Genomic DNA, 18,477 nt, shown 5'->3' with positions numbered 1-18,477 from the left:
AGTATGTGTTTTCAGCTTTTCGTTTGTCCATTGCTTCAGCGGTGAAAAAGTGCCTGGATTTTCTGGTCTAGCACCTCAGAACTAGCAATCCCAAGCTTTTACCAGTCATGAATTGGTCCTTCAAAAGTGATGAGTTTGGCAGAGAGAAAATCGGGAAGGTGTTTGGATAATTTCAGTTGTCTTTTCTATATTTCTCTTGATGCTTCTGTGACTGAGGGAAAGGTTGGAAATCATGTTTTTCAAATGGTTCCTCACAGTTAATAAAACTAGAAGCTTTATCTTTAAAGAAAAAAAGGCAAAACCACCAAAATTTTCATAATCTGATTCTAGCACTCTTCTGCTGCGGGCCATTTACGCTTCTAAGAGAGATCTTTATTCATCATTGCAAACGTGGCACATCTTCAGTTGCATTTTGGTCAAACTGGTCTTCCATATAGGTTGTCTGGAAGAAAGCTGGTGGCCTGTTTGTGTGGGGTGTGCACACACTTGTGTGCGTGTTTGAATTTTTGCAGTGGAAGCCCCGCAACAGTTTTGTGGCAGTTATGAGAAGTTCTTCCAGCGTAATAAAATTTCTTTAGGTTCACGTTCAATTGATTTTTATAGGACCATGGGTGGCTATAAAATGAAAGTTAGGGCACAATGCAGTAAAATTTTGATACATCTGAAGTAATTGTGGGTATGATAAAAGGAGGAGCTGAGGCACCAGAATGAAGGCTGATCTTTTTAAGGGAAGGACAATTGATAAAACAAACAACAAAACTTAAAGCTATATAGAAAATCCTTGGGATTCTGTAGTGCAAAAGGAGAAAAACCTGATCCTTCCCACAGCCTTCTACCTTGGGCATCTCACGTCTGCCAGAGGCTCAGTGACCATAAACCATCTGAATGTAAATTTGGTAGCATTTTGCACTTGCAGTGTTCAAGAGATAGCAGCACGTACAAATAACATGTTAGCACAATATACTGTACCCAAGGGACTTTCCTGCCATATAGTAAGAGAACAATAATGTCATCAAAAGTTTTGCTGCCAAACAGTGTTCTGGTTTTGTCCTCTGACTAACACAGTACTTGCTTCAGGCCAGTTGATTTCCTCAGATCTCGGTGCAAGTCCACAAGAGTTACGCACACTTACCCAGCGGCACAAATGTGACAAATCTGAAAGTTCTCTTGCAAAATTGAGTCCGATGTTCCCTAGCCAGATGAGTTGTGTTTTGTTTTGTTTTGTTTTTTTCTCTAGTGACAGCATGGAGAATGTTGCTTTTATTTTTTCTCTGCAGCCTTCCCTTATCTTATTGAATTACGCTGTACCATCACTGTGAACATTGGTTAACTTCAGGAATTAAAATTACATTATAGCAAGTTTGGTGACTTCTTGTTGTCTATAGTTGTTGCCTTGGATCTAGTTTGCTTATTGTTGTTGAGTTTTTGTGTGTTTTTTTTTCTTCACCCTGTTCCTTAAGGTGGATTGAAGGTACCTAGAGTTTGAAATAAATGGGATAAATAGTTTAAATATAGACACCACAGAATATATAAAAATGGAGATAGCTGCTGAGAGAGGTTAGATAAGAGTTCCTTTTTTCTTGCATGATCTGCAATTGCAGATTCATTTATTCCAAAGGTACAATTTTCCACTGTTTGATTGCAGGAACTGGGTGACGGATGAATCAGAGATGACAGTGTAAATGGTGTATGCCCAGCAGCCCTAGGGGATCCCTGAAACATGTGACTTTCTCATTTGGTGATTTTTCTGGCAATGATGCCTCAGTGCAGTGACAGCTTCTGCTACAACTGTCAAGCTAAATTGTTCCTGATGGTGGCTGGCATTTACAGTGATGCCGTTCATTTGGGTTCCTCCTGTAAACATCCGTACGCTGCCCTTCGTGCCAGGGAGTGGGTGGTGGTGTCACTCTCCCCCGCACGTTTGGATCAGGATGAACTGAATGAAGCCCTATGAAGTACAGAGAGGACTGCATCTCTTGCCTTCCCTGAGACCACTTGCTGTTTAGGATGAAGGAAAGGATGCTCCCGTGGAGCTTTCCAGGTTTGAGACTCCTTCCTGCACGTGATCTCTGGCTTGGCTGTCTGTGTGTGTAGAGATCGGTGCCCGTGTAAGCAGGCTCTGCTTTTCCCTTCAATAGTTGCCTATCGTCAATGCATGGCTTGCCAGGGAATCTGGCCAATGGGAACTGTGGCTAACTAGACTTGGTCTGAATTACCTCACAGGTTTTTTAAAAGTGTTATAGTAAGAGCAGTCCTGGAGAACATCTGCAAGCTAGCAGAGCTCCTTGTGGACACCAGACTGGGGAGTAAGAGAGTAAGGCTGAAAGGAACTCTGAATTTCTTTAATATATTATGTGTTAAAGCTCGCGGAGGCAGGTTTGCTTTGGCACTTGAGGTATCCAATGAATCAAGACGTACTGGCCGTTTCAGTTTAAATATTAGTTCTCTTGATTTATTTGTTATAGGACAGGATATGACAACTGTGTGGTAAGGAAAATGGCCTAAACAAATGAATTGTAGAAGATGGTACAAGAGCTAGGGTGTTTAAGTAGGAGATAATATTTTCTGAAGCTGTATCTTCAACACAGAATCACAGAATCACAGAATTATCAGAGTTGGAAGGGACCTCTAGAGATCATCTAGCCCAACTCCCCTGCTAAAGCAGGATTGCCCAGAGCACATTACTCAGGACTGCATCCAGGCGGGTCTTGAAAATCTCCAGAGAAGGGGACTCCACAACCTCCCTGGGCAGCCTGTGCCAGTGCTCTGTCACCCTCACCGTCAAGAAGTGTTTCCGTGTATTTGAACGGAACTTCCTGTGTTCTAACTTGTGCCCATTGCCCCTCGTCCTGTTACTTGGAACCATTGAAAAGAGCCTGGCTCCATCCTCCTTCAACCCACCCTTTAGATACTTGTACGCCAAACACTGTCAGAAGCTGAAATTTTCCACCTCATCTTTACAATCTTTTTACTCATAGAATTTATTTCACAGTTAGAGTTGTCCTGCGGGCAGCATCTGTGTTCTCTTTTTGCGGGACGCAAGACTCCCATTAACTACAGTGAACCTTTCTTTTTGCTGGTTTGGTCCAGTATCTGGCCTTGGTCCCGGGCGTATAGAGCACAGGTGGCGTGTGGGGACCAGAATTGTCCAGAGAGTGACTCAATCCAATCTCCACCCAAGCAGAAATACAAGCTGGGCAGAAAATGGATTGAGAGCAGCACTGAGGAGAAAGACTTGGGAGCGTTGCTTGATGAGAAGCTCAACATGACCCAGCAGTGTGCATCCCAAAAGAAGGATGGCCAGCGGGTTGAGGGAGATGATTCTTTCCCTCTACTTCACCCTCATGAGACCCCACCTGGAGTACTGCATCCAGCTCTGGGGCCCCCAACATAAGAAGGACATGGACCTGCTGGAGCAGGTCCAGAGGAGGGCCACAAAGATTATCAGAGGGCTGGAGCACCTCTGCTGTGAGGACAGGCTTGAGAGAGTTTGGGGTTGTTCAGCCTGGAGAAGAGAAGGCTCCGAAGATACCTTATTGCAGCCCTCCAGTACCTAAAGGAGCCTACTGGAAAGATGGGGAGTGACTCCGACTCTTTATCAGGGCCTGTTGTAATAGGGTGAGGGGTAATGGTTTTAAACTGAAAGAGGGGAGATTTAGAATAGACATTAGGAAACAAAAAATCACTATGAGGGTGGTGAGACACTGGAACAAATTACCCTGGAAAGTTGTGGATGCCCCATCCCTGGAATTGTTTAATACCAATTTGGATGGGGCTTTGAGCAGTCTGGTCTAGTGGGAGGTGTCCCTGCCCATGACAGGAGGGTTGGAACCAGATGATCTTTAAGGTACCATCCAACTCTAACCATTCCATGATTCCTTCCAGTGCAGGACCTGTACACATCCAAATCAGTGCCTGTTCATCCACTGTAGCTTCCCAGAAGCCTTTCAGGATGGCATTGAGGGCACATCCATGACCAAAAGAGTTGGAGGTAGCATAGTGTGTAGTGGCAGACTATAAATGCCTGCTGTAGGGCTCAGGAAGCAGAATCCAGCTATAGTAAATCCAGTGAAATGCCAGTTGTGCCATCCTTCCTGACGTACAGATCTCCTAACAGGCGGAGCTGAGGATATGTCCTTTTGGCCCCTTTGCAGACTACATTGTCATGAGAAGTAATAGACACCAGTGATAAAATGGAAGGTAAATTATTAAAAGTTAGTATTTGCAATGCTTGTATTGAACTGTCTTAGGAAGTGTATTTAGGAAGGGTCTCTAAGGATTAGGAATGTCTGTGTCTGCCTTCTCACCCATGTCAGCCTTCAAAGCTACCCGTTTCCTTGGTGTTATCCCATTTACAAACAGGTAGACAGTTCTGCGCTTCCTTTTTACAATCCCTGGATTGAATTTTACAATTCTGCACATTCAGCTCTCGGAATCTCTCTCTCCTTGGTTCACTCTTGTTATTACCTTCTCCTGACTCCCCTCCAAGTTGTCTGGCACCTGCGCCTGTGATGCGTTTCTTGGTGTATGCATCTTTGCCTCAGAATGAGTGAAACCTATGCCATGGAGAGCAAAGTGCTCAGCTGCTCTGAATGCACAGCACTGCCTTGTGAACCCGCTGGGCTGATGCGCCAATGCCACGGAGCAGAGCAAACCCCTCCAGCTTCACAGCTTCGTTACCGTGTGCGCAGGCAGAGAGGCTGCGATGGTCTCTGGCAGCAGAGAAGGGTGGGATCTGAGGGGGTTTAATTGGATCAGTCTGTATTTATTCAGCGCCCAGCCGCAAACTTCCTCAATCACCAGAAAGTATATCTTTTGTGTAGCTCAACCTTTGCTCGCCCTGATTTTGGGTGCCTGTAGGAAATGTGCTTGGCGCAATGGGCCAGTGCAACGCTGCTGTTTTCTCACTTTTCCTGAGGATGACAAAAGCTACTTGTCAGCTTCTGAAATCTGGTAAAATCCCGGCTGAGTTCCTCTCTTAGCAAAGGTGCAATTTAGTGGCCACTAAACATTTTGCAACAATCCCTTCTTTGCCTCATAAATCCCTGACAGAAGCCATGGCCTCAGGCTGAGGGGGCCCGGTGTCCTTGTAAGGTGAATGGGGTAGAAGAATGCGGACAGTTTGTGAGACTGCTCTGACTTTGTGAAGAAATAGGGTTGCGCACACCTCTGAGAAGCGAGGTGCGGGTCTTAAGGACCTGTGAAGTTTGCTGCTCTTCAACTGGCGAGATGAGAACTGTATGAGGAGGGGGGACACCTACCCTCTGCTGGGGCTGGCCTCAAGTGGGAGCAGCTTTACTTTACAGCATTTTCACCTGTGTGAGCCAGATTGGTTTCAGGTGTGTGTCTGCTCGGTGTCTGCAGGGTGATGGGTCACACAACTTGAGAACTGTCTTGAGTAACCTCCCCTGCCTGTGAAAATGCTGATGAATGGAAAACTGAAGCTGAATTGGGTGGCGGGGTGTGCGTGGGGTGTGTGTATGTGTGTTAAACGACATACGATTTAACCTGGAGCAAAATAGGTTGCTTTAATTTTGCCAAAATGACATGCTTTGCTTGAGCCCAAACCAATATTTATTTCTTTCAAGCCATGTGAATTTTTTCACATGAACAACAATGACAAATCAGAATAAACCACTGTTCTAAGTGCAGTTTTAAACCCTTGTCATTAATGCCCATGTATACACTTTCAGAAGTGTTGTTTTTTCTACATGAAGAAATAACTCAGCAAAATGTTATATGAATTCGGAAGGTGGTTTGGTGGTGTGAAATCTCTTTCTTTAACTAGCCTGGAAAAAAACCTCTTCCATGAAATCCTGTTCCGCGTAATATAGCGGTTACCCTACAGATAGAAGAGAGGAAGAGCCAAGCATGTGATTGTAGCTTTATGTCCCGCTCTGGCTAATGTCTGAGCCTCTTCTGCTTTGCTTGTTGTAGCCTTGTGCTCAATAAACATGAAAGATTGGTCTGTAATAGCAACGAATGTACCCAGACGCTTGCACTGTAATTAAAGGCATATATCACGCAATAAAGCACATTTGAATGAAAAATCTTCCCATTAGACATGCGGTTCCCATTTATTTCCCCTTATTGTTAAACTTTTGGAGTATAAGCATTGATGGAGGCGAAGGAGGGATTTCTCAAGGGCTGCAATGTGGAGCCCCCAGGAGCAAGTAAGATTTTCTTCTTGGGCTGGGAGGGCACAGGGCTCCTCGGCGCAGGGCGTCCCGCGCGGCGCCGTTGGCTACATCCAGGCAGTTGGTGGATTGAGGTAGCAGAGACCTCAGACCAAAAACTGCCTGATGATTTTTAAGCTGAGAAGAAGCTGGGCAAAGGGACCAGACTGGCTTGGAGGGAGAAAACTCAGTAGCTATTAGAGAGGCTTCAGTCCTTTGTCGCTGTTAAAGAGCTGATCCTAGGGAAAAAGGGAGTGAAGCAGCAGCTGGAGGCAACAGAAGCAGCCCTGCAACTCTCCTCCGCCTCTGGCTGAGCTTATTGGATGCCGGTGGAAGAAATGCTGGTAGATGTCTTCTGGTGCACCTTGTAGACCCTAGTAGCGGGAGGCAGCTCTGCCACCTCCATCCTGTTCTGATCCCTTCACAGTCCCAATACTGTCCCTCCCTCTCCCGTTCTGTATCGCTGCCCCTTTCTGTGTCTGGTCTCCCTCTCTGCTCTGCGTCGCTGATGTGGGGAACTGTACCCCTGCAGGGCACGTTGCTTGCCTTGTCTGTTCTGTCTCAATCTGTTCTCAGGCTCTGGAAGTAGGGTTTTTTGCTTTGTGGTTTGTTTGTTTTTTTGTTTTTTTTTTTTTCCCCTTTTATGTCTTTAGTTTTCAATAAGACTTGGTAACAAAACACTCATCGGAAGGAGGTCAGTGGCAACATATTACTCAACTTTAGCCCTCCCCTAGACTCCAGAACTGATTTTGAAGTGGTTAAAATGTCATGAAGAAAGGAGTAAACAAGCAATCAAAAAAGTTAGTCTTCCCTCAAAATGGCATTTCTATTTATAGTACCTTTTGCAAGTTGCTAAAGCTAAATTATTTAGAAATGATTGAAATGTGTTTTGACTGACCGAAGTGAACATGTTTTTTCCCCAGATTTTCAGTTTAAGGAAAAAAAGGTTAAGGTTCTGAGCCACTCCGGCATTTCTGGAGGTGGGGAGAAAATAGTAAAAAGAGAGACTGTTTTTCACCCAGTACTGAAACACGCCTTAACTTCTTTAGTGATACTCACTTATGTCACTGCTCCTGTTGCAGCTGTATGTGGACTTCTTGTTCCACTACAAACCAGTCACGCAGTGGAAAAGCAATAGATATGCTGTGCTCTCAGCAGAAATGGCAAATTTGTGGCTGAGTATGCTCGGTACCAATTAGGCATAAGAGATATCGAAATGTGAAGGGTTTTGAGTGGACTTTTTTTTCCCACTAGCTTAATAAACTTTCCTCTTTTTCTTGGAGGTGAAGTGGAGAAGCAGTCTTGCTTTGAGCATCACATTTAAGCAAACTGCACTGCTGTGAGTGGACCCATCAGATGAAACCATTTCTTTTTTTTTTTTAACTCTAAAACCATAAAACATGACATCAGTGCATTATCTTAACCTACCTGGTTTCTTTATAAGCCAGGGTTGGGTTGAGCTATACAATTACAACATGAAGTCAAACGTTTTCAATGTTTGGGCTTTGTGCAGATGATCTCTGACCAGTTTCTTATAATAGTAGGGAGGAGTTTCAGTTTCTTTTGTCTGAAGACCTACTTTTGCCAGCCAGTATGTGAAATATTTCAGCATTAGATTTTGAAGTGCAGAGCGAACTTCCTAGCTTCTGATACAATTTTTTTTTTTATTCCCCCCACCTCTGTATGAGACTCATGATGGAAATGCAATAGTATTTAATTTCTGTCTAGACCTGTTTCTCATCAAAGAGTCTGTTTCCAGTGCCCCTTCTACTGTGCAACATCTGTAGGGACATGAGCAGCTTTGGTGAGTCTCAGACATGCAGCAGTCTGTGGACAAGTTCTCTTTCCTTGCCTAAGACAATCTGGCTGTACCATGCTAGAGAAGAACCTTGGGCTGTAATGAGGTCTCTTGATGCAGCTTTTAATCACCTGGAAAGGAAATCAAAGCAGAGAGATAAACTGGTCCATTTGTTTTCATTACAATTACTAGTTTTTACAACTCTGTGTAAACAAAGCCCATAAATATGGTGCTGCTAGAATTCTTTCTCCTAAGCTCAGCTCCACCAGCTGTTACACAAATCTTTTGGCTCCAGAAGCAGGATTTATTTTTAGGTTCTGTAGTGTGGAGCTGTCAAGGATGACTTACCTGAATTGTGATTTCCAGCAGCTTGTGGCAAGAGAGCAGGAAGCTCTTCTTTGCCTTCTCTAAAGGTCCAGAAGCACTTCCAAGCTGTAGATCTTGGTTCCTCTGGAGCCCTAGCAAAGCAAGGTGACAAGGACAGGTATTTCCCTGGGGGAGGAGGTGGAAGGAACAAGCACAGATGATATTGTTCTTGAGTTGGTCATCAGCTTGAAGGTGACATTAGCCTTTATGTCCCCTGATGGTAACTGCTTGAAACTCCGGAGGTGTTTCACAAAGGTCCAGACTGAGGGGAGTGGTCATCCTCCCCCTCTACTCTGCCCTGGTGAGGCCGCCTCTGGAGTACTGTGTCCAGCTCTGGGCTCCCCAGTTCAAGAAAGACAGGGATCTGCTGGAGACGGTCCAGCAAAGGGCTACAAAGATGATTAGGGGATTAGAACATCTCTCCTATGAGGAAAGGCTGAGGGACTTGGGTCTTTTTAGTCTAGAGAAAAGAAGATTGAGGGGGGATCTTGTTAATGCTTATAAATACTTAAAGGAAGGGTGCCAGGGGGATGGGACCAGTCTTTTTTTCGGTGGCGCCCAGTGATAGGACAAGAGGTTCCATCTTAACATGAAGAGGAACTTCTTTGCTTTGAGGGTGGCAGAGCACTGGAACAGGCTGCCCAGAGAGGTTGTGGAGTCTCCCACTCTGGAGACGTTCAAAACCCGCCTGGACGCCGTCCTGTGCAACTGCTGTAGGTGACCCTGCTCTGGCGGGGGGGTTGGACTAGATGATCTCCTTAGGTCCCTTCCAACCCCGACCATTTTGTGATTCTGTGAACAGAGGAAGGCCCTGAATCTTTCCTTGAATGCAGCCTTTCCTACTGTGAGTAATAAAGCCCCTTCCATGGCAAGGGTTGCTCCTGAGCCAGTTTCAGCCACCCAACTGAAGCATGTTAGACCTTAGCCTGTCCCTATTATGCTGCAAGTAACATGTCCTGCCTCACAGAGGAACCTAAGAAAGGGGGCAGCATTAACCCCACAGCTTAAATATTATACTGGCTCTGTGAAAGGGGGAGGTATCCATCTGTCCTCAAAAAAGGAGGGATGTCAGATATGCAAGGAAGGTAAGATGGAAGATGTGATATAGAAGTAGGGCGTGTTTCTGTAGTACCAATTGCTGTCTTCCTGGCTACACCAAATCTGTCCTGTCTGTCTTCTTCTCCAATTCTTCTCGATTCTGTCATCTTTCTATTTGTTATGGTTTGAGAGACCCATAACAATTTGTTGTCATTTAGACAATCATTCTATCACCCGATGACCCCTCCCCACCTGGGAAAGGGAAATCGGGAAAAACAAGAAAACCGGAGAGCTGAAGTATAAACAGATTTAATAAAATAAGATTAGATAATTAACATTAACAGCACTAAAGAACTGATATTGATCCCGACACCAATACGGAATATGCAAAGATTATACTCAGCCAGTTATATCAGTAGGAAGCTGTGCACTCCCAGCAGTGGACAGCAAATGTCGGACACTGCGAGCGCTACGGCTTCGGGAGGAAGGGAAGGCCTCAGGGCTCCGGCACCAGGGCACGAAGTTCTCAGGATGGCAGCCATCAAGGGAGAGAGAGACTTCGCAGCAAACTTTCTAATTTATAATGAGTGTGACGTTGATGGTATGAAATAATCCTGTTGGCCAGCTTGGGTCAAGTGCCCGGGTCTCGCTCCTCCTTATCCCTGCACCTGGCTAGCTCAAAAACACTGAGACCTTGAGACCCACACACCATAGCTGGCTGTAAAGTAAATATTTTCACAAATTCAGACACTGGAGTCTTCTGAAAGTGCAGTTTTCCCAAGCATTAGAAGAGAAATTAGTCCTGTGTCTCTCAAACCAGGACACTTTTGTTGCTTTGTTCTGGCAAGGCTTTGCAGTCTACTCTTCTGAAAGCACACCATCCCAGTGCCTGAGGGCAACTGGTGGCTGCAGGATTGTTTTAGGGGGTCTCCACAAGTGGATTTAGCATGTGGGGCTAAAGGAGGAAGGAGGAAACCCACAATTTTACGACATCTGAAATGGAAAAAAACTAGTTAATAAAGGGGAATGGCTTGTGTGTTGTGGGTATTGGTTGGAAATCTTTGGGTCAGTCTTGGCTATTTGAGAGTTTACTCTTCCAACTTGAATTCCTTGGGGATTTGGGGATCTGATTACTGTTTGTATGAATGAGGACTTATAGGGAGATAGTGTTTCAGGGATTCAGCTGGAGCTGAAGGAAAAAGACACTATTTTCAAATGATGAAACAATAAGACAGAATAGAAGAGGGAATACTTTGGCAGATTGGAATTTCTGTGCTAATTCAACAAATGGAGAGCCTGGTGACTAGATAGATCTGAATGTCAGGAGTGGTTGAGTAGGGGTAGGTGTTGTTTTAGAGTTAAAGAAATGAAATTATTACTCATATCCTTTCACTTGCCGGAGCGATTATCTCCTACAGTGCAGACTCATTTGTTTTGTTTTGTTAAGTAAGGGCAACCTTAAATCCATCCTATGCCTAGTTTTAGGTGTGGAAAAAGGATCTTTCTTTGCAGTGGGTGAAGTGGGGACCATCCATTTATTCTATGTGGAATATTGTTCTGAGATCTTGCAAAATGTTTCTCCTGGGGTACTCATCTCCTCAGTGTGCCTTTAGAAAAAATGTTGATGTTGTCATCTCCTGAAACATTTTCACTGTAGTTTGAATTTGTTGCATATGGCTCTCTTCTTCCATGGGATGGGACATCTCTGGCAGTTGTCAGACATGGCTTCTCTGTTCGGTATTCTTAAGACTGAAAAGTATTGTGAGATTTTCCTCCCGTTCATTTTCCTTCTAAGGATGAACTTGCTGACCTGTTAACGATGGCACTGTCTTATCTTTTTGTAATTTCATCTGTAACACGGAACTGCAGAGAAAAGACACGCCTTGCAAATTTCTGAGTGGTTTACAACTTTTTCTCAGTTTCTGAGCCTTTAATTTTTTTTTCCAGTGATTGTGGTCATCGACCCTGCAACAAATTTGCTTTTCTGAGTTACTCTTTGCAGACTGCTTGCATGCAGTCCAATTTCCTATTAAAAATGTTGACCTAATTTGTTTTTCTTCTGTCCTAGTTTGATTTTTTGGCAGGACCCCTCTGCACATCTTGTAGATTTTTTTTTTTCCCACCAACTCTGGCTGAGAAGGTGTTAGTTTGCTTTTGTGCTTTTCTGGGACCAGAGCCATCTTTTCATGCAAGCAATCCAAGCTACTGCTTGGGATCATGCTCTTCTGAGGACACGGCAGGCCAGGCTAATCTGCCCCTCCTCTTCCATCATGTTACCGCGTGTCAGCTGCTGCCCAGTAATTACTGCTGCCCAGTAATTACCACTGGGCCAACTCTCACCCTGCTAGATTAATACGAATACATCTTTCCCTCATCAGCTGGATGTATTGTCTGAGGGAAGTATAATTTTGTGTGTAATAAATGAATTGTTTCTTTAAGTACATATAGTCCAGCTGTTCTTTCTCACTTTATCTGACACCATTATTTGCAAGCTCCAAATTCACTCCAGGGTTGGCTGGCAGACAGGACACTATTGAGATTCTCTCCAGATGTTTGCTCAGGCCAACAGACCTGATTTCATAACAATGAATATTATTTGATTTTATTTGGATATAAGGTTTTCATATATGTTCCCAATGCTCTAATTCTCCTTCTGTGTTTTAGCAAGAAAGTCTATAAATATCAAAGCTCTCTGAGTTTCTTTAATTTGTTGTTTATTGCTTCTCAATCTGTACATGACGTCTTCAGTCTCTTGCTGTGGTAAAGCGTATCCAGACTATTGTACGCTTGGTCTTTCTTCAGCTCGTGCTGAACCTTCAGTCTTCTGCCAGCTTCCCCCATGAAGACCAAGTAGGTCAACTTGACAACAGGGAGCCTAACTTGAAATCCAGCTCAACTAAATCATCTATCTGTAGTGGGGTTATCTCCTTCTGCACTGGTCACTGTGAACTTCTCTTAGTGTCTTGTGAACTTCTTTTCGTCTCTATGGAGAGAAATGGAAGCTTCTAAGGCATGAAAAATAAGCAATTTTAGAACCATATCTTAGTACAGGAATTGTGCTTTAGAAGTGCCTGTTTCGAGCCTGTCTTTAGACAGCTCATTTTTAAATGAGCTTTGGTGACTAGCTCGGATATGGATGACTAACATCAGGGGGTTGAATCTCTTCCAGTGGTTTCCATGTTTTTGCTTTATTCCTCATTCTTCTCCCCTCTCTCCATAAGTGGAGTTTAAGCAGGCCAGTTTCTCATGCTGCTCCAGTTCTGAGAAGCTTGACTTCTGGAGCAAAACCATCCTTTTATATTTTTGTGCTAACTCTCATTGGGAAAACAAACAAAGCGCTCCAAACTAATTACCCCAGCCCCAAACAAGCCAGCAGGATGTGTCACCCTGAGAGTTTGTACTGCGGAATTGCAGCAGCTCAGAGTCATTTTTCGTATGCAGCACTGTGTGTGCCATGCGTGTGTGTATAGTTCCTTCCTTTCCGGCGCTGTAGTTCTGACTGTGTTGCTGCGATGTTGCATGTGTTCATGGCATAGAACTTGTCACCAGGGATAAAGCTCCCTCTTTAAGGGGCTTTCTGCTTATCTCAGAAACAATGCCAGGGTTAAATAAAACATTGCAAGTGTTCTTAGAGTCTGAAGCAGCAGCAGCATTCTGCCTGTGGTATGTAATATCCTTACGATTCAGAGTTGTGCTGAGCAAGATGAGCATGAGTTAAGGTTCTGGCCTGTGGTGAGATAAAGTTGTCAAAGTCTTTCCTCAAACAGATTGTGTGTTCTTGGTAAAACACAGGACTATGTTGGTGGAGGTGGTACGTCCGGTGCTACGATCCTTGAGTGGAGCATTGTGAAGCTGTCTGGATAAACATTTGCTATTTATTTGCTTCTTGATGTACAGCCTTTTTTTTTTTTTTTTTTTTTTTTTTTTTAATGGTAAGTCTAACTAGGCTCCTGAGCACAGGCAGATTTTCCCCAGTGCTCAGTACCCATTTTCAAAGACTGCACCTGTGCTGCTGAGCTGGGGTGACCTCAAAGCCAGGTGAGAAAGCAGAGCTGCTCTTGGATCCTGCTAGGGTGACCAGGCTGATACGTTCAGGGTAATACTTTAGGTGCTTCATCAGGCCTGAAAGCATATATTTTTTGGATGTGCAATGCTGGCCCCTTTACTTTCCGGAATCACATCTGCCCTGTGGCAGTGTCACATGCCAGCTTCGGGCAAGCAGAAATTCTAGGGTCATATACAGCAAAAACCCCTGTTGTCTGCTGCAAGGGTAGATGAGCTTCATAAGCATCGTTAAGATGGGCTCAGTAGGGAATTTGAACATTGTGTGTTTGTTCTCAAAAGCACCTCAGCTTTCAGGAGGATCCTGGAACCTATCTGCTCAAATAGGTGCAGAGGTTGTTGTGATCGACCAAGTGCTCTGACTGTGTTTACTGAGCTGCCTTTATGGTAGACACAGGATTCTGAGTTTATTTTCATGTTTAAACCTGAATTTTGTCACACTTGCCTTGAGTCAGGACTTTGTCCTTCTGGTTTACATCCTGCTTCTGAATTGCTCCGTAGTCAAGTCCTCTGCATGCCACTTTTTTGCTGTGTCAAGGCACAAGATCACCCCATACAAACTCAAAGACTCATATTGGTCTTAATTTTTCATTCATTAGAGTAGGTCAAATAACACAAGGGAGATGCAGAAATGGCATACCTTCCCAGTACACCCCCATAGTACACTGAAGTCCAGCCCGCTTAAACCAGTGTATTGGAGTGCTCTGGGAGGTGGAAATGCCAGAGATTACTTGTCACTAAAGAGCCAGAGCAGAGCTTTAAAAAGGGAAAATCTTGGTACCAAACAAACCTCATTTCTTTCCATCACTTAGTATTCAGCCTTGGGACAAATTAATCTGTATTGAAATCCGCTGTACTTGCCACTAAATTTGTTGTCTCTCCTAAAAGCACCTCTTCTCCCATGAAGGGAGATGAACAGAAATTGTGTGTATATATATATTCAATTTCAACGGATACTAGAAAACTCTTTATTGTATGTTTTATTTAGTAATTCGACATTAACCTTTACATTTGCATCTGTAAGTAATGCTATAAAAGTGAAGTGGGCCAGAGAAACCTTTCAGGAATTTGTTCTGTCATACAGCTTTAAGACTCAATCATCTGGTTAAAATTCAAAGTGGATGCTAGAATAAGTAGGTGAATAAACAAATAAAAGTTCTCAAAATGAGTAATATCCTCCTTATCTCTTTATCTGAAACCACCTAAAGGCTGCAAGTTCAATTTAATCCTTCTATCATCAGTCAGTCTGAGCTTTAATAGAAAGAAAAGGGAAAAAAGTGCTCAGTAGCTGGTCTCTGGTTTTTAACTTGATAGGGAGAAGGATGTTCCCTGAATGAGACACTGTGGGAGAGATGAGTAGTTAGAAAAAGATTGTGCTTCATGCCACTGAGCTGTCTGTAGCTACTGCTGTTATGCAGCTGCAAAAGAAGAGGAAATGCTAGGGGCCAAAGATGAAAGAGAATCTAAGGAAATGGGTGTATTTTGCTTATCCTTTCCTCTCACGGTGACAATAAGGATGCCAGTCCCACTTGCATTTGCTTGTGAACAGGCGTTAACTGAGGCTAAACTGCCTGGAGTCCATGATTTGTACAGCCCCATGGCTCAATCCCCACGTGGGAAATGGGAAGAATAGCCAAGCTGGTTGGTGCAACTGATGCAACTCAGTCCCTGTGCAGAGGTCCTTATAAGTGTAAAACCATGTCAAACGACTCAAGGAATATTGCTGGCAGGCACCGCGCTAACGTCGAGGCAGAGTTGTGGCACTGTAGAGTTTTGACCCTTGGAGTGTGGATTTTCAATTATTGTTTCTAGAAATCCAGATTTTCCTTCAGAACGAAGGATGTGATGCTGTTTGGATAAACATTTGCTATTTACCTTGTTGATGTATGGCCTTGATGTTGACTTCATAAGCCTATCCTTGAATTTGGAGAAGGAGTTTTCTTTTCCTGGGTCCCTTAATTAAAAAGATAAGCAATGCTTTATTTTGTATTTACGGAGAATTCCTTTTGGGGCAGAGGATTCCCTACTGTATTTTTCGGACTATCACTGTGATTGGTTGACCAGAAAAGCAGAGGAAGCCCAGATAATGTGGGCTCTTAGTGCAGTATCTTACTTTATCTAGTGACAGTACCAAAGAAATTGGGCCAAATTGGAATATTCAGACCATGTCTGATCTCCTGAAGAACATGGGGCAGAAGATCTTTCCTGATATTTCTTACCACAAGCCCAGTGATACTGGTTGAAGTGAAGTCTATGTAATCGGAGCCCTTTTTGACATGAAGATTGGAGGATGCCTGCTTCCATCTCATTTCCCCTGATGTGCTTTATTCACTGCCAGCTTCAGCTGTCATTGGCAGAAACTGGATTTCCCGTTGGCATAAATGCAAAGGATTGATTCTTTTGTCTTTACACATACCATTAGATACTTGGTGGGTCTGAATTTCAGGTTTTGAGCTTCCTTTTGCTAGCTATGCAGTGGTTTGGTTGTGTAGTTGAGTACAAACATGGTAAGGATTAATCAGCTGCCTCAGGCTTTGAACACTGCTCAAATAGCCCTTTCCAATCATCTTTGTAAATTGTTCTACGGTCCAGCTCTGACGTGGCTGCTGGATCTTGGTGGTCAAAGATACTGCCCATTCAAGAAACTTTAATATTCAGCGTGAGCACATACAGTTTATCTTCCCAGTCACACTTAGCCATCCATCATAGCTGTGCTGTAGTACACATCGCTAGGTTGTGAACCCTTCTAATCTGAACATGGACCTGCCTCTGATTTGTAAATCCAGTTACTCAAAATCAGATCAAATGCAGAACCTTTACTCAAATTATATAATTTTCCCATTAAGGACCTAAATTTGGATATTACAAACCTTTAAGTTTCTCAGCTCTGTTATCTACCCTCCTTAGCCTGCAATCAACCCTTATTTTATTAAGCCAGAATTTATTTCAGATTAAATTTATTTGAAATCCTGTTCAAAATACTGCCTGTTATTTATTTCTCTGTGTTCTAGTTGTAAAACAGAGTAGTTATTTCTCAAAGTGTGTTTTTTTCCTGAAGAACCAAACTTGCACAAAGTTGGAGAAAAGGAGCTTATGTATGCTTCGGTTATGAGTGGATTGTGGGTAATAAACTAATTATATGGAGAATGGTGTTTGTGGTATTAAGCCGAGTATGTGTGAAGCGAACCTATGTCCAAGACTTAGTGTGGAGTTGCATGGAAATTTGGTTACATTACTTCTGCACCATTTGTTAGCCAGAAAGACTCAAAACGATTGTTAGGTTGAAAATTTGGCTTTCAAGAAGAACCACTTCACTATCTTTAATGTTGAACTAATAGGCAGATTGATTTCTAACTTATCTCAAAATTTAGACCTTGTTCTGAACATAGAAGTTGTAAATTAGGAGCAATTTCCTTTGCTTTCCCACACAGAAGAGAGACATAATCCACACCGTAAAAATGAATCACAGCATGACCTTGAGTATAGAGTCATTACATACCACATCATGGTCATGTTAACTAATCTAATTTGTCTTTAATTCTATTTAATGTTAGGAATTTACATGTCATCAATCACCTGCTTCCTGTTGGGCTGAAAGAGCCAGGGGGACTGCCAGCTTTGTCATATGGCAGCTGAAGTGAATGTGTTGACAGCTGAAATCGGGAAGTACAAAAATGTTTGAGAAGGTTTTGGAAGAGCCAACTGGCTTTTGAGTCCCAGCAGCTTAGTCTGGGTTAAATGTGAGGGGAGGAGATTGCCTTATTAGCCTTCCTGGCAGCAAGGCTGATCCATAACTGTGCAGGACAATCCATTCCTGTTCTTTAATCTGAGCTGATTTTAATACTTTATTTTTGTGGCAGTCCTTCCTCTGCTTCCTCAAAGTTTATACCTTCTCTCTTTGTCTTTCAGCTGTACAGCTCCATGGACTTTGGAAGAAAATGGCAGCTCATGCATGAGCAGGTCACTCCAAACAGGTTTTACTGGTGAGTTATGCCCTCAGGCTTGGATTTGCTTTTGGCAGGTCAAGGAGGGGAGAAGGGCATCTAATTTGAAGGGTTTGGTTGCTTTACCTGAACGCTAGGTATGCCCTTGGTTTTGGTCATCATCAATGTTATATACTCAGTCCATAAACGTTACATACTCAGTCCATAGTACGTATCTTGCAGTGCTATAGCTGAATGTCTCCATATTTCTACCTCTTGTCTGATAACAGTGGTATCTTGCACAGATGAATACAAGTCTCTCATAATTGCAAAACTCCTGCTTCTTTGTTACGTACCCACTTACAGTAACACAGATAAACTGCCCAGTGCTTCAGTGACAAAGCTATGGTCATTAGAACTCCTATTTTTCAACCCTTCTGAGAGCTACTTTAGCCTACAACACAGTCTTTGTGCAGAGCCAGCCCCTCCGACCAGTCTCCTCATGCAACGGTGGGAGAAAGGATGATTCAGACTCTGCTTTGAATCACTCTCTGAGGAGCCAGTTTCTTTCTACTGACTGGTGGGAGCCCAGGATCTGCAAACAGTTTGCTAAAAATCTGCTTTGGGACTGTCTTCCTTTCAATTTCCCAAGCGTCAGCATCCAAAATTGGGAGAGTGTCTTAAAAACAGATGATTAAACAAATTTAGTTCCTGTCTCCAAGCCCCTCCGTTTCAGATGCTGGTTTTCCCAACTTCTCTCCACCATGTGAAGGTCCAAGGATTGAATTTAAAGAGAAAGAGAAAACCCAACAGTAGCCTTCTCTAGTTAAATTGAGGATTTGGGGCTGGAATCAGATTCTTAACACTGTATTACATTCCAGATGATAGCGTGTGTGTGTGAACATGTAGAAGTGCTGATTTACAGAATCTGTGAATAGTTGAAGAAGTGTCTGGGTCTTAAGGCCAAAACAGATGGTACTATTAAAAAAAACAGAGGCTCTTTTTTTGAAAAGTCAAAAATAAAAAGGATTTGGAGGACTTGAGAATTGACTGCCAATTGCAAAGCATGATGTATGTGTCTTAGAGTCAAATTCTCATAGAAATTCTTGGGCAT

General features: G+C 43.3%; 1 protein-coding gene across 1 annotated transcript in view; it reads left to right on the top strand.

The window, feature by feature from the left end:
- Positions 1 to 18,477, top strand: part of SORCS3 (sortilin related VPS10 domain containing receptor 3) — a gene marked incomplete at both ends in the record, with an annotated part of 315,923 nt that overhangs the window by 191,192 nt on the left and 106,254 nt on the right. The window contains one exon of the mRNA XM_082486568.1: positions 17,350 to 17,423. Within this exon, the coding sequence (XP_082342694.1) occupies positions 17,350 to 17,423 (74 nt within the window). The remainder of the gene's footprint in view (positions 1 to 17,349; positions 17,424 to 18,477) is intronic.

Source organism: Vanellus vanellus, assembly GCF_965231255.1.
Source record: "Vanellus vanellus genome assembly, chromosome: 7".
Lineage (NCBI taxonomy): Eukaryota > Metazoa > Chordata > Aves > Charadriiformes > Charadriidae > Vanellus > Vanellus vanellus.
The sequence above is the reverse complement of the archived record's forward strand: the minus strand, read 5'-3'. Positions and strand labels throughout refer to the sequence as shown.